The 14,168-nt window shown below is 55.5% G+C and overlaps 1 protein-coding gene across 6 annotated transcripts in view; it reads right to left on the reverse strand.

The window, feature by feature from the left end:
- Nucleotides 1–4,616: 4,616 nt before the first annotated feature.
- SCMH1 (Scm polycomb group protein homolog 1) overlaps nt 4,617–14,168 on the reverse strand; it is a 67,358-nt gene continuing 57,806 nt past the window's right edge. For 3 of the 6 annotated variants that reach the window (XM_057383572.1, XM_057383577.1, XM_057383571.1), the window contains 4 exons: nt 13,904–14,035; nt 8,310–8,513; nt 7,153–7,295; nt 4,617–4,988 (listed from right to left, as the gene is read on the reverse strand). In XM_057383572.1, coding sequence (XP_057239555.1) covers nt 4,863–4,988; nt 7,153–7,295; nt 8,310–8,513; nt 13,904–14,035 — 605 coding nt within the window. In that variant the 3' untranslated portion in view covers nt 4,617–4,862. The remainder of the gene's footprint in view (nt 4,989–7,152; nt 7,296–8,309; nt 8,514–13,903; nt 14,036–14,168) is intronic. The other 3 variants (XM_057383573.1, XM_057383575.1, XM_057383576.1) reach the window with 3 other exon arrangements.

Genomic DNA, 14,168 nt, shown 5'->3' on the forward strand with positions numbered 1-14,168 from the left:
TTTTTTTAGTAGTATTTACAAACCTTTGGCTCTGGTGCTCTCGGTGCATTCATTGCCACAATGAACTTGTACCCAGGAAAATTTTCCTGGAATCATGTTACTCTGGAACACGCTCAGCTGTGGTTGACGTGTCACTGCAGGGATGTGATGAACTGGGCTCAGGTTGCAGGGCAGGGAAGGTGCCAGGGAAACTCTGACCTGAGGGGTCCCTGTGAGCCCTCCCTGTGCCAGCGCTCCTGGGGCTGCTCCTGGGGCTGCAAAACTCCGACCCCTTGCATCAAGGGGAGTTGAGAACAGAGTGAACCACTGAACCACTTCCACTGCTGCCTTGAACCGTGTCCCTGGCCTGGGACACRACAGTTCCTGGTGCTTTTTTCATGAATCTGAAGCAGAGCCTTCCGTTGCCTTTTTGTCCCCGTTGGAGTCGCGTGTCCTGTGCTCCCGCAGTTCCAGGGCTGTTCCTGAGGGAGGGGCTCACCCTCGGGTCGGTGTTACTGGGTTACAGTGTGAGTCCAGTTGTGCAGTGCTGCCAGGGCTGAACTCCCTCGGTTCCCTGCCCGGTGCTGCTGTGGAGCACTGCCCTKCATGGCCTTTGGTGATTGAGGAAAGGAAAGGAGAAGAGCAGCTCCGTTGTCTGAGCTGTCGCACACTCAGAATGCAGCAGCTCCATGGAGTTTGGGGAGAGCTGCACGGTCAGACTGAGCCACGAAACCAAACCCTGTCCTGTCCCTCCTCAGTGATCTCCTTCCCCGCCCCCCCTTGCTTTAGTCCTCAGTTGTTTTAAGTATTCCCTGTAAAGCTGCTGTGAGCCCGGAGAGCTTCGAGCATTCCTGGTGTGCCAGTTCCAGCTGCTGTGCAGGAATGATCGAGTGGCAGTGCTCTGCAACTCTCAGTGTCTGCTCCTGGGGCAGGGGGAGATCCTTCCTCAGCTGCAGCACAACCGTGATTTTTTTTTTCCCCTGAAATGTTTTGGCCAAAACCGTGCAACTGACTGGGGTCATTAAATGCTCATTTGTAACAAACTGAATAAGGAGCCCTGAGCTTGCTCTTTTCCTGCCCCGCTCAGAGGAAGGGAAAGGACTGAAGCACAAAATGCCCAATGTTGAATAAATGCCCTCTAAGCTTGTGAGCTGTATTCACTGCGTTTAGACACGGATTCCTAAGCCTGACTGAAATGATAGAGCTTCTCTCTAGTAGTGGAGAAAGCTGGGGACCCTGGGCTGAGCCTGCAGGCTGCTCTGTAGGGTAGGAAAGTGTTTCCGATGGAATTACGCTTGGASCTGCCCCGGGAGGGTTCATCCCCTCCTCCCCCTCCACAGCTGGGAGTGTTTTACCCGCTGCAGGACCCAGGCCCTGGTCCGAGCTGTAGCCTTGGGCTATAKGGGGTTATATGGGGCTGTCATTCCCACTGCTGCTGTCCCCAGAGCTGCCTCAGCCCTGGCTCTGGGTTCCATAACCCAGACAAGACCTGGGAGCACCCTCACCAAATGCACTGGATGGTTCCCATCCCCACTCCTGAAGAGGAGAGTGAGGTGCTGTCCCCCTTTGATTCCTCATCCTCAGCACTGGGGCCAGGCTGTCCCTCCGATCCCTGCTGGGCCCTGGCTGCTCCCAGGGCTCTGCCTTTGCCTCAGCAGCTCTCAATTCCAGAATCCTCAGKGGAGAGCTGGGACTGGGACTCGGCCCGGGCAGCACAGGGGCACTGCACCCCACTTGGGTATGGAGCTCTGCTTTTGTGCCCACCCTGAGCAGCTGCATTTTGGTTCCTGAGCTAGGACAGAACAGAAAYGAGCAGTTAAAGCTGCAGTGAAATTTTACAAATAAACTGGGCATCCACAGAGCTTGTCATGGAGGTTTGGGAGTGGGGTGGCTTTGGGACCTCACCCAAGCACTGCTGTGCCAGAACATGGATGCRTCCAGCTGCCACCCAGGCTCTGCTTCTGGGGCTGTGGGCACAGACACACTTTGCTACAGCTCCTGGAGGAGATGGTGCTGTGAGGGGACAGTGCTAGACCTGTGAGCCTGTGCTGGGTCCCTGTGCTGTGACAAGTGGCCCCGGGGCCACTCACCTGCCTGGGGGCAGCAGAGCCAGGCCTGCAGRAGAGACCTGGGGGCTTCTGCCCCCTCACTGTGCTGGACCTCAGTGTCCAGCCAAGATCTCCCAGCACCCACCTCACTGCTCCCCTGGGGCTGTGTGCCCCTCAGCTGCCTCCTGCTGCCACCAGCGTCGGTGGGATGTCACCCACAGCTCGAGCTGGGACACAAACGCACGGCTCAGAGCACATGGGGTGAGACCCATCACCCCTCACTCCATCACCCCTCACGTCCGCATGGAGGGCCAGCCCTGCTGAGCCCCAGCTGCAGTGCCTGGCCTGGCCAGCCTGCCTTGGCCTCTGGCCCCTGTGTTGCCCATCCGTGCCAGGAGCTGTGGGATGGAGCAGTCCCTGGCAGCCCTTGGGGTTCGTGTGGGTCTGTGCCCGTGGCGAGGGGCTGTTGTGGGAAGCAGAGTGGGGCACTCGGGGCTCACTCCCTACCCCCATCGGGCTGCAGGGCTTCTCTGCCCTCCTCCCTTACCGGCCCCAGGACAGGCTCTGCAGGGTGCTGGCAGCCGTGGGGTCAGAGGCTCAGCCAAGGGCTGCTCCTGCCCCAACACCCCCTCAAGCTTCAGACTGGAACGAGCAATTACAGAAGCCTCTGTCAGCAGCAGGCAGCACCGCCAGGAGCAGGATGAGGCATCACCGGGGGTGCCGCGGGGTCCGGTGGACACAGGGAGGACACGATGTGCAGACACGATGTGCCTCGCTGGCCTCACAAACCGGGGTGATTGGGGTGATCCCATCCGCTGGCCCCACAAACCGGGATGATTGGGGTGATCCCATCCGGTCACGGCTCAGCCCCCCCCTGGCACAGCTCTCCCCTCAGCCCCGGAGGAGCAGCCGCGGCTCTGTCCCGGGACAGCACCCACTGCCTGTCCCCCTCACGGCCGGGGCTCAGCCCGGCGCTGCCTCAGTGCACCGACACCGCGGAGGAACTTGGTATCCTTTTATTTATAAACAAATCGACRTAAAATAAGTGCAGAGGAAAGCCCTGGCTGACCCCGGCGGGGCCTGGCTGCAGCAGAAGCGGCGCCGGTCACACCGAGGGGTCCCGGGCCGTGCTGGCAGCGAGCAGAGCCCCCAGCCCTGGGCTGGCAGCGCGGGCTGCGCTAGAGGACAAAAAGCCTTTTGCCTTTTTATTACTTTGGGGTTTGGGGTATTTTTTTTTTTTTTGCAACTTTGCCCCTTAGGGGTAAACCTGACTCAGTGCAAGAGCCTGGAGAGTTGGTCACCACAGGGGCCCGTCCTGCTGCTGGCCAGGCCCTCGAGGGTGCCGGGGAGGCTGTGAGCTGCGGCTCCGGACGCACAGGGTGAGCTAAGGACAGGAGAAGGAAGTGCTTGGAGTGGAGATTCCGTCCCAGCCCTTTGGTCACTGCAGAGGAAGTGTGTGTGTGTGGGGGAGAGGGGGTCYGTACTGAGGTGCGTGTGTGGGCACACGCTGGGGACAACCCGGGCTGGCCCCATCAGCCCTGTCCCATCAACCCTGTCCCGTCAGCCCTGTCCTGTCATCCCTGCCCAGCTCAGCCAGGCCCATCAGCTCAGCCCTGCCCAGCTCAGCCCAGGCTGGTGCCAGTGATGCTCTGGAGTTGGGCAGCCTCTGCTCCACTGGCAGCTGCTGCCCAGGGGACACTGTGGTGGCACAGCTGGTGGCTCCACTCCTTGCACAGCTGCAGAAACATGTCCAGGACCATGGGAATCACTCAAGTGCCATTAAAAATAAATACATTAAACTGCCTGAGACCAACAGGTGCCTCGGGCAGGGCAAAGCCCTTGCAGAAGAGCAATGCCGGGACAGGTCACCACCCCGGGATGCTCTGACCAGACCCAACACCTTCCCTCTCGCACACACTGAGCTGGGAGAGACCRAAACTCTAGAGGAGCAGGAGGGCCCCTGGGAAGACAAATCTTGGCAGCTCTGGCTAAAAATCACCAAGAGTTTTGAGTTCAACACAGGTAGAAAAATCATCTCATCRTTTTAAACAGACAACTCCTTAGAAAAAAAACTCCAAAATAAAAAAAAAAATGAAAAAAAGTGAGAAGGATCAGCCGAGTCCTGCAGCATCCAGGCAGCCTCCGACACAGCCCAGGCCCATCTGTGCCAGGGGCACAGGAGGCCCAGCCCTGCTCCTCGGCTCTCCCAGCTCGCTCCATGCTCCCACACAGCCTCCCCAGTCTGGAATAAATATGGAGGCCTCTGGCCCTGGTCTGGTGTGCCCAGCTGGAGCCAGGGCAGGAGCTGGGGGCAGGCAGAGCCGGATGGATGGGCTCCCCCAGTGAGGAAGATGGGCTGGGCCGTTGATGCTCTGAGCCCGCTGCGGTGCCACAGGGCCGAGGGTATGTCAGGGGCACAGAGCCCCTGAGGCTGGGCAGTCTCCTCCAGCCCCCAGGCAGGCGAGGCCGGGAGTGCTGAGCCACRGAGAGAGCGTAGGAGCTGCTGCAGRTGCYGAGTACCCATGGGCACTGCCCGGAGCRCGGCTCCATCCCAGGSCAGCAGGACCAGGAGCCCAYGGAGATGCRCTRGCTGGGCAGCAGGGAGAGACCCTCYGATGCCCACAGCTCGAGTCCGGCACGAAGCCCAGCTGTACCAGGCTCCTCCTGGGCACCCATGGCCTGGCTGGGGCGGGCAGGACCCCGAGAGCCCGGCCGGGCGTCGGGAGCGTCCGTCTGCGGCGGAAGGGGGTGTGTGCATGCGAACCTGTGGCAGGTGAGCGCGGGTGGGGAYGGCCGGGAGCGGAGTGTCCAGGATCCATCCTGCTGGGAGTTCTCTCAGAATTTGCCTTGCTTTAGCTTGTCGATGTGGTAAGTGAGCTTCAGGGCTGGCCCCAGCTTCAGCCCCATGTACTTCATCATCATGTCGCTCCGCAGCAAGAGCAGGGCTTTCCCATCGATCTCCTGCAGGGAGGGAAAACACACGGCTTGTGCTGGTCCTGCAAGTCCCAGCCTTGCCTGAGCCAGGCCGGGCTCAAAATGCAACAGCAAGGCTGGGTGTGAGAGCCCTGCTCAACAGCAGCCCAGTATGGACATCCCAGTATGGACAGCATAGTATGGACAGCACAGTATGGACATCCCAGTGTGGACATCCCAGTGTGGACAGCACGGTATGGACAGCACAGTATGGATACTCCAGTACGGATTACACAGTATGGACATCCCAGTGTGAACAGCACAGTATGGACATCCCAATATGGATATCCCACTGTGGACATCCCTCTATGGACACCCGAGTATGGATGTCCCAGTATGGATAACCCAGTATGGACAGCACAGTATGGACATCCCTGTGTGGACATCCCAATATGGATATCCCAGTATGGACATCCCTCTATGGACACCCCAGTATGGATATCCCAGTATGGACAGCACCGTGTGGTGTAGCCCTACATCCACCACTCTGCTGCAGCCTCAGACCCACGCACACCATGGGAATTCTGCTGGRTGATCAACATCCCATTCCTAGAGGGTCAGTGCATCCTGAAGGGAGAAAAAGGGAGTTTTTGCTGATGGGAATGATAGAGGCAGTGGCAATGCAGGGGAGCAGTCACTCCAGGGCATTGTCATCCCAGCACAGGAGAAATCTCCTGGCAGAGGATGTGTTGATGGTGACAGCCCTGCTGGGACACCCACAGCCCTGAAGTCATGGCTGAAGATGGAGGTGAAGGAACAGATCCCGAAACCCAAAGAGCCTGTGCTGTGTGACTGGGTATTTGGAAAAATTCCTTCTYTGAAAAGGTGGTCAGGCACTGGTACARGCTGAAATCACCATYCATGGAAWTGTTAAAAAAATGTGTACATGTGGCACTTGGCAAAATGTTTTAGTGGTGGTCTTGGCAGTGGTGGGATAATGCTGAGGTATGACCTCAGAGGGCTTTTCCAACCTGAATGGTTCTGTGTTTCTATTTCTGGAGCCTCACAGCACAGTCCCAGCCACTGGCAGAGAGTGGTGGAGCTCCTCATCCCCACTGGGGCTGATTCCAACACAGCAGCTTTCAAAGCAGCTGATGCTTTAGAGCAGAGCCAGATGTGTCCCTCCTGAGACTCACGAGGGGGTGGATCATAAAGCTCAGAATAACCAGAGAACAGCTTTGTACTTGGCATTTGCAAATGGAAGTCCCCCAGTCCCTTGCAGCACTCCTTTCCATGACACAGTCCAGGCTGGGTCCAGTTTTTGCACTGGACAGTTTTCCATGAAGAAAATGCCAACGGACTTATAAGTGAAAAATAAAAATCACAACCTTGAGCAACAGAAAATCCTGCCCTGTGTCAATGCTCAGATGGTTTCAGGTTAGTGAGATCTCCAGGAATCTCCAGTACCAGATTTGATCTGTTTTTCCCTTCCACAAATGAAAGCAACRTTCTCCTCAGGACTGCCAATCCAGGGCACTTCCATCCCTTGGTAGTTTTTGTGTAATTAAAACAAATATTTCTCAATTACTGGTGTTTCTGAAACAGAACTAATTAAAAAAAAGAAGTGTTATGTCAGCCCAGAGCAGGACACAACACCAGGTGTTTGCTCCAGTCTTCATGAGCACACAAGGCAGAGAGAAGATGGTTCTTGCWGCAATCAGGACATGGAGCTGCCAAACCTCTCTTGTAGCTTTAACGATACAAAGTCCACACTGTATCTGCAGCTGTTTTACACTCACAGATGTGCACAAGAACCAGACCCTTAGGAAACTCCTGGTTACAGGAAACGGAGTTAAGCAGCAATGCATTCCATGAATCCCACTTGGGATGTGTTTCTTGCCAGGAGAAATTTGCCATGAGATGTGTATTAGACTCCAGTAGGAGAGGAGTTTGTGGTTTTTGTTTTCAGCACTGGGGGTCACTGCAGAGGCTCCATACACACCCCAAGGGGTTCTAATGAGGATCCAAGCCCGGACAGGATTGATAAGGATCTTTTTATGAAGCCCTGGTCCCAAGGGCTGCTGTTTTCTGCCTCTTCTGGATTTTCTTGGTGTGATTTGCCCCATCCCAGATGCAACACACACACACACACACACACACACACACACACACACACACACACACACATTTGCACACCAAGTGTGGCACTCACATGTTTTCGGAAGAGGTCAGCGTGGGGGCCCAGCTGTGGGTCCGACTCGCGGATGAACTGCATCACCTCCTCCACCGTCCAGGACGAGGGGTCACGGCTGCTGAGCCGGGAGCTGTCCCGAGAGCCGAGGTACCTGTCRGACCCTGGGGATGCCAGAGAGTGCTGTTACTGGGGTCCCTGGCACTGCCCCACACTCAGAGCCCCTCAATCCCCCACTCAGCTCCTCTCCTGCAGCAGGGCAGAGATGCGGCAAGGGGCACGGCCCAGTCATGCCCACATTCCTGCAGCACAGGTCTGGCACCAAAGCCTTATTCCCTGTCCTTACGTCTGACTTTTCAGGGCAGCCTTCTTAGACTAAGCCCTCGTCCCCTCTGTCAACCCCAACTCCCCTTGTTTGTCCCCAGCTCCCACTCTTCTTGTCCATCAGCTGACACTTCCCAYCTCTGCAGAACATCCCCTGCCATGYCCATGTCTYTCCCCACGCASAGTTCCTCCTCCCATCCCAACACCTTCGGCACATTTAACACGGCAAAGCTGCTTTATATTTTCACYGGCTGCATCTTCTGACAGACTGAACCCACAGGTGACATCCTGCTGTCCAGAAGCATGGCCTGAACCGGCTCAAACCCTGCTCCCATCACATCCTCTTTTCTCAGCTCTGCCAACACATGTGTAGGGGAGGCACTATCAGCCTGAGCTTTTCAGAGGCTTTTACTGACACCATGCACCTCAAATGAAGCCTTTTGCAACCCCACATGCTGCAATGAGCAATTCAGCTCTCCCGCCCCTCTCCCTCCATACAGAYGAGTGCCATTCATGCATCTGCCCATCCTCCCAGCACCACCAGGCAACTCCCGACTCCCCGGGCATTCCCGATCCATCCTCACAGGCTCAGACACCCATTAATCACTTGGACACAGTTCAGTTCCTGCCTATTCCATTCTCCCCACCGACCTCCAGGYTCCCCCAGTCACCAGCCAAAGGAGAAGTGTCACCTGTCCACACTGCCACCCGCCAGGTGCCATCACACCTAACAGACTTGGTTGGCTGTGCAGAATCCAGCCTCTGGTRCTTGCTGAAGTTAGGAAGGTGTAACTGGAGTTAGAAAAGCCCTTTATTGCCCAGTTTACAGGTGCAGGGCTGCTGTGAGCTCTTACCCCCAGAGCTAAGCCTGCGCAGGGCAGAGCTGCTGCCCTGGCTGAGGCTAGAGGGCTGGTGCAGGTGCCTGTATCCTGGCAGGCGATAGTCTCTGGAGCTCCTGCTGTGGCTGGATGAATTGACAGAGTTCAAGGCAGAGTCCATGGGGTCCAGGCGAGGCTCCAAGGGCCCTGGGAGGCCATCTCCCAGGACAAAGGTTTCACCTGGAATGCACCAAGCTGCAGTCAGTGCACCCGAACGCCATGGCCCGATGGTCCCACGTGGGGCAGAGCCACAGCAGCGGCAGTGCTCACCGGGGCCGACCCCTCACGGGTAACTCCCCAGCACAGCCATCAAACCAGGACTGCCAGAGCCCTGCTGCTCACCAGTTTACCATCTGCCAATGCCRGTCCAACCAGTGTAGTGACAATGGCCCCAGACTGGAGCAGCAGCTCCTTTGTTCAGCTACTCTGTTCATGCCACCASCAGCTGTGGCCCAGCCCTGCTCCCATGACTGCCCTGGGCCCCTCCACAGCTGAGAGGCACCGTGGGGCAGGGAAGGGCTGTCCCATCTGGATGCCAATGGACACAGGAGTCACACCCAGCCCTGAGTAGAGAGGGAAGGCTCCCTGAGGGGTCCCACACTGCACATCCTTGGCACCCGAGTGCAAGGGATTGGGCCCTGGTGTTTGGGATTGGGACATGCACAGCAGGAGGGTCAGGGCCATGCAATATTCCCACACCATGCTGCTCCCCTGGCCCCAAAAGCAACATGCTGGTGACGAGTGGCCTGTCCCCCCCGGCCTCCTGCCCTTTCCAATCTAATCATGTCAGAAAGCAACTCCCTGTGCTGGGACAGTCACTGGGTGGGACTGGGAGGGACTGGGCTGAGGGCTTTCCCTAGGCAGGGTATTGGAGCGATACTGGCTTCCTCAGCTCCTCCAGAAATACACTGGATTTCCAACTGTCCGTGGCACTATTGGGATGCAGGGGCTGAGGAGACTGTCCAGGGTGACAAGCTCTTCCCCTGCTGTTACACTTGACACCTTCATTGCAGATTTTACTGTGGCACAGCTGAGTCTCAGCYCAGGTGGTCTTTGCACCTCGTGAGTCACCCTCAAATACCTGAGTTCTTTATCATGGAACATCTGCCAAGTTCCTACAGCCAAAGAGGGAAGCAGCTCCACAGCAAGGGGAATTGCCTGTGCACTCCAGACAGGCCAGCACTCGTGGCTGGGAGCTGCAGCTCCTCCACCCTGCCCGTAGGGACCCCAAGGGCAGCTCACAGTCCTGAGCTGCTGCCACTCCAACGCCATGGCAGGTGACAAGGGTGAAGAAGCCTAAGCCACTGTACTGGCCAGGCCCTGGGTTTCTTCCCAGACCACAGGAGCAGGAGGTGGGAAGCCAGCACAGCACTGCTGGTGATGGTGGTGAGGGTGCAGCGTCTATAGCCTGGGAGACCCCAAATCCTGTTGAGATTTTCCCAAATTCCCTGCTGAGCTGATGCTGCACTCTCCAGTGAAGGGAAGTGCAGCCTGTCAGAGCCTGAAGCAGCACCAGAGTGTTGTAGATGTTGGGTTCCACTCACTGGAGGAATGTCTGAAGGCACCTTCTTTGCCTCTGGTTTCCATGAGCACTCCTGAGAGAGCTGGGATCCTCTGGTCTCACGTGTCCTGCTGCCTGCGTTTGAGCAGAGATCCCAGAKGCCACTTCAGCCACTCCAGCCCTGACAGTCTGGGGCCCCAGATCCCAAGGATATGAAATGGGAACACCCCTATGGGCCTGCTGGCCAGCCTGGTGTGGTCAGTGAGGGGCTATCAGCTGGGTAACTGCTGTTCCCACCCCAGGGCTTTGTCACTCTGCACTTGARGCACTGCTGCCTTTCTTTGCTTTTAGGTCTCTGGGATGTGCCCAGAAAGCAGCACAGCCTTAAATTCTCACGTACAAACTGCTGGTGTGAAGACTGTCACCCCTGGTGGCCTGTCCTGTGCTGGCCCGCGTGTCACTCACTTCCCACATGGGCAGGTGTGCTCTCAATGCATAAAAATGGTTTTCTGATTCACAGTTATTCTGAGTAATAACTGTGGATAACCTCCTGGACTCCCACCATCACAATTCAGCCCCAAACTGGATGCAACCCAGAGCTATCTGCCCTGGCCTGGGCTGGGTGGGGATCTCATGCCTAGCCAGGCCCACCAGTGGGTGTCACACCAGTGGGTTTCCATGGCAGCTGCTTCCAAGCAACTACATTTGGTCTCCTGTTCAACAGGACAGTTCTGTTTAAACCCCAAACCACTTCCCATTAAACATCTGGGGAARGGTGCTGACTGCCAGGGAAGGGCAGAGGCAGGAGAGGGGTCAGTGGGCACAGCCTCTGAGCTGTCACAGGACAGTGGCTGTGGGCATGGCCAYGTCCAAGCTGCACATCTGAGCCTTGCAAGGAAACCCAGCACATTCTGGGGGCACAAAGAGCTTCAGCTTGCTGGGAAGTCCTGGGACATTCCCCAAGATGAGCTGGGTCAGGCAAACATGTGTCTGAGTGTTCCCAAAAACCCCAGAGCTCTCACAGCAGGGATTGGTGTCAGCAGAAGGAATTTCAGGGCCCTGTTCAGGAGGCTGGGAGAGCACATGCACAGGTTCCAGTTGCTGCAAGGCTGGGGATCCAAAACTCACCCTCAGAAATCACTTCACTCAACAATTAACACAATGTCCTGACAGGAATGCACTGTGATGCACTTTGCAAATATGTGATCCTGCTCACATGCTGGTGATCACACACTCACAGGACATGGATGAGGCCCTGAGGGAACGATGTTGTTTTGCCCAGGGGGTAAAACCATAGCACACGTGGATCCCCAGGTTCCCTGTCCCTGCACAGGTGAGTGCTGGTTGGACACTGCAGGACAGCTGGGGGCTTCGTGGCAGGGTCAGTGCAAGAGAGATTGAGGGTTTTCCTAAAGACACAAGTACACAGGGAACTGCTCAAAGAATGATCCCTCCAGGGAAGGGAGAGGGAGATGAGGCAGGAGGGGAATGACTGCTGTCCCTGGGAATYCTCCACAGCAGATGAAAATGTGTTCCTGCAAGTGACAGGGCACAATTCAGGATCCTTCACCTCTGCTAATGAGTGACAGAGGAGGAGGAGGCAGATTTCCTTACCAAACTGCTGGATTTAACTAAAGGCTGCAGTTGGCACATTGTAGGGAAACATGCCACAATTAGTCGCGGAGAGGCAGGGAGCAGATAATTAAAGTTTAATTAAACAAAGAGTGCTATAGACTCAACAGTGTCATTTTACTGCTAAAACACGGGAGTTTGGCCACAAGCACTAATGTGATTTGCACTACTCCTGAACACCCACTGCTTCCAGCAAGTGATGGGCTGTAAAAGCGGGGCCCCACTGTGCTGGGACTGCAGTGTTTCAGCAAAAAGCCACACAAACGCCACTGGATGCAAGAGGAAAAACAATGTAAGATGTGAAATGCCCTCCTCATGTCTTTGCTTCTTGCCAAATGCAGGGTGAATGGAGATGTCCCACTGTTGTCACATCTTCCATAGGGCAAATTGTGAAGTGTTCAGGAGCTGCTGTCTGAGACAGAGGTCATCCCCATAAGATGATGTACCTTGCTCAAGAAATACTCAATATCTGAGAATTTCAGGTGCATATTCTTAAAAGACATCATTTGAAATGCAGATATTCCTGCCTGCACCTCAATTTCATGGTGGAGGAGGTTGTACTTGTTACAGCTTTTAGCTGTGGGATAAGAATGGATTTCTAAAATAATGGATTTCTAGATGGAATTTGGAACCTCATTGCTCCTGCTTGGATGAACACAACCAGACCAAGCAGCTGCAGGAAGGATCACCCCCGCACATGCAGACACACTTCCTGCCCACTTGTCTGTGTTTTTTGGGAAGAGGCTAGGGAATTCTGGCATCCAGATGGCACAACCCATTCAAAGGCTGAGGGATGACTGAACAGACTTTGAAGCAGACTAAGAATCAATCTTGTAGAAACCTAATGAAAGCTCCTCCTTGGAATTACCCACTATGGAAGCCTTCTCTCTTCACTGACAATAAAGAATGTGCAATATTCATCAGCCAACCAGGGTATCTGAACCTTTGGAGCAATCCAGTGCTTCAGGAACAGGCTGAACACTGTGTGTCCCACCTGCTGGACAGCATGAGGGGCTGGGCTGTGCAGTGGTTACCCAAGCGCAGTGCCTGATGCATCAGAGAGGAATCAAGGAGGAAGCACAGACATGTCTTTGGAGGTGAGAGACAGAAGGGAACAGTTTCTGACTTGTCAATATGCTGGAATAGGTGAGGCACTGCCACACATCACCTCTGTCTTTGCCTCAGCTTGGTGACAAAYCTACAGTTTTAATCACTGCAGATGAGGCCACTAGAAACTGCCCATCATAGAWTCATGGAATGGTTTGGGTTGGGAGGGACATCAAATCCCATCCAGTTCCACCCCCTGCCATGGCAGGGACACCTTCCACTATCCCCGGGTGCTCCAAGCCCTGTCCAGCCTGGCCTGGGACAATTCCAGGGATGGGGCAGCCACAGCTGCWCYGGGTGGCAAGCTCAGACCAGCTGTGCTTAGAGACAGGGTCAGTGATCCTGCAGAGCACAGGACACAGTGATGGGATGGAGACCAAAATCAACCACAGTGGTGGCAAGGCTGGGCACTCACACCTGGGATCAGCAACCCCAGCAAAACCAGGGAAATGGGGATTCTAAAGGGATTGCAACAGAGCATGAAGCCACTGAATTGTGAGCCCACCCAAGAGTCTCCAGCAATTTTTCAGGGATATGTTACAAAGAACTGTGACAGTATCTTAGCAGATTTCACCATCCATTAATTAAAAGGCTCAGTAAGGTTAAATYTCCAGTCTGCATTACAAAGGGTTTGCAGTTCAGAACTAAAGTAGAAGGGTATTTATTGAAGATTACTCAGTTCAGGGAGACCTCCAGCTACCTGGACCTCATGGAAATCTCCCACCTGTGCATGCAAGGGACATCTGTGGATCACACATCAATGAGGACATTCCTGCAGCTGCTGTTTGGAACGTGGCCCAGCACATTGCACCAGTGATATCCCAAGTGACTCTGGGAAGGAGCAGTGGTGTGGGATGGGAATGATATGGTTGAGCTGGTGTAGCCAGTGAGACACCCTGGCTGTTTCAGGGAGGACTCTGAGGAATCAGATGAGATCCTGGGAGAGGGCAGCAAGCACTCGGCTGCAGAGCTGCCCATCAGCATCTGTACAACAGGCTGCAGCAAACCCTCAGGGAAAAGCCCAGGGGCAGCCTGACTGAGGCAGCTRGGCAGTTTGAGCACTGTTAATCCCATTTACAGCAGTGGAAGCCAAACCAGATTAAACKGTGTGAGATGATGACTGCCAGGGTTAGAAGGAATTCCTGCAGCATTCCACATGCCTGACACATCTGCACAGGGAACAGAGCAGCTCATCCACTCTCCTCTGGAACACCAAGCACAAGCCAGGGCAGGGACAAGCACAGCAGCTCCCTGAAGCCACAGCCCGGCTGGGCATGGCCAGGACAGGGTGCTGGGAACAACCAGCTCGGRGAAGAGACGCTCTGCTCACCTTCCAAAGGGTGACGGTCATTCTTTGGTAACTTGGGGGAGAGAGGAGCACTGTATGGAGGGGGATCTTGGGAATAGCGCTTTGTACCCCGGCCTGGTCCCTGCAGAGAGCCGTCTAACGAGCTGCTTCTGTCTAGGAAAAGAGAACAAGCCCTCTTTAGGAGTGGAGATGTCCTGGGAAATGCAGTCTTGCCACAGTCCCCTGAGCCCCGCRTGCATCGCCAGCCTGGGCACCACCACCTGTTCAAGCTGCAATCCAGCACATC

This window comes from Malurus melanocephalus, unplaced genomic scaffold (genome assembly GCF_030028575.1).
Source record: "Malurus melanocephalus ecotype Western Australia unplaced genomic scaffold, MMel_1.1 scaffold_641, whole genome shotgun sequence".
NCBI lineage: Eukaryota > Metazoa > Chordata > Aves > Passeriformes > Maluridae > Malurus > Malurus melanocephalus.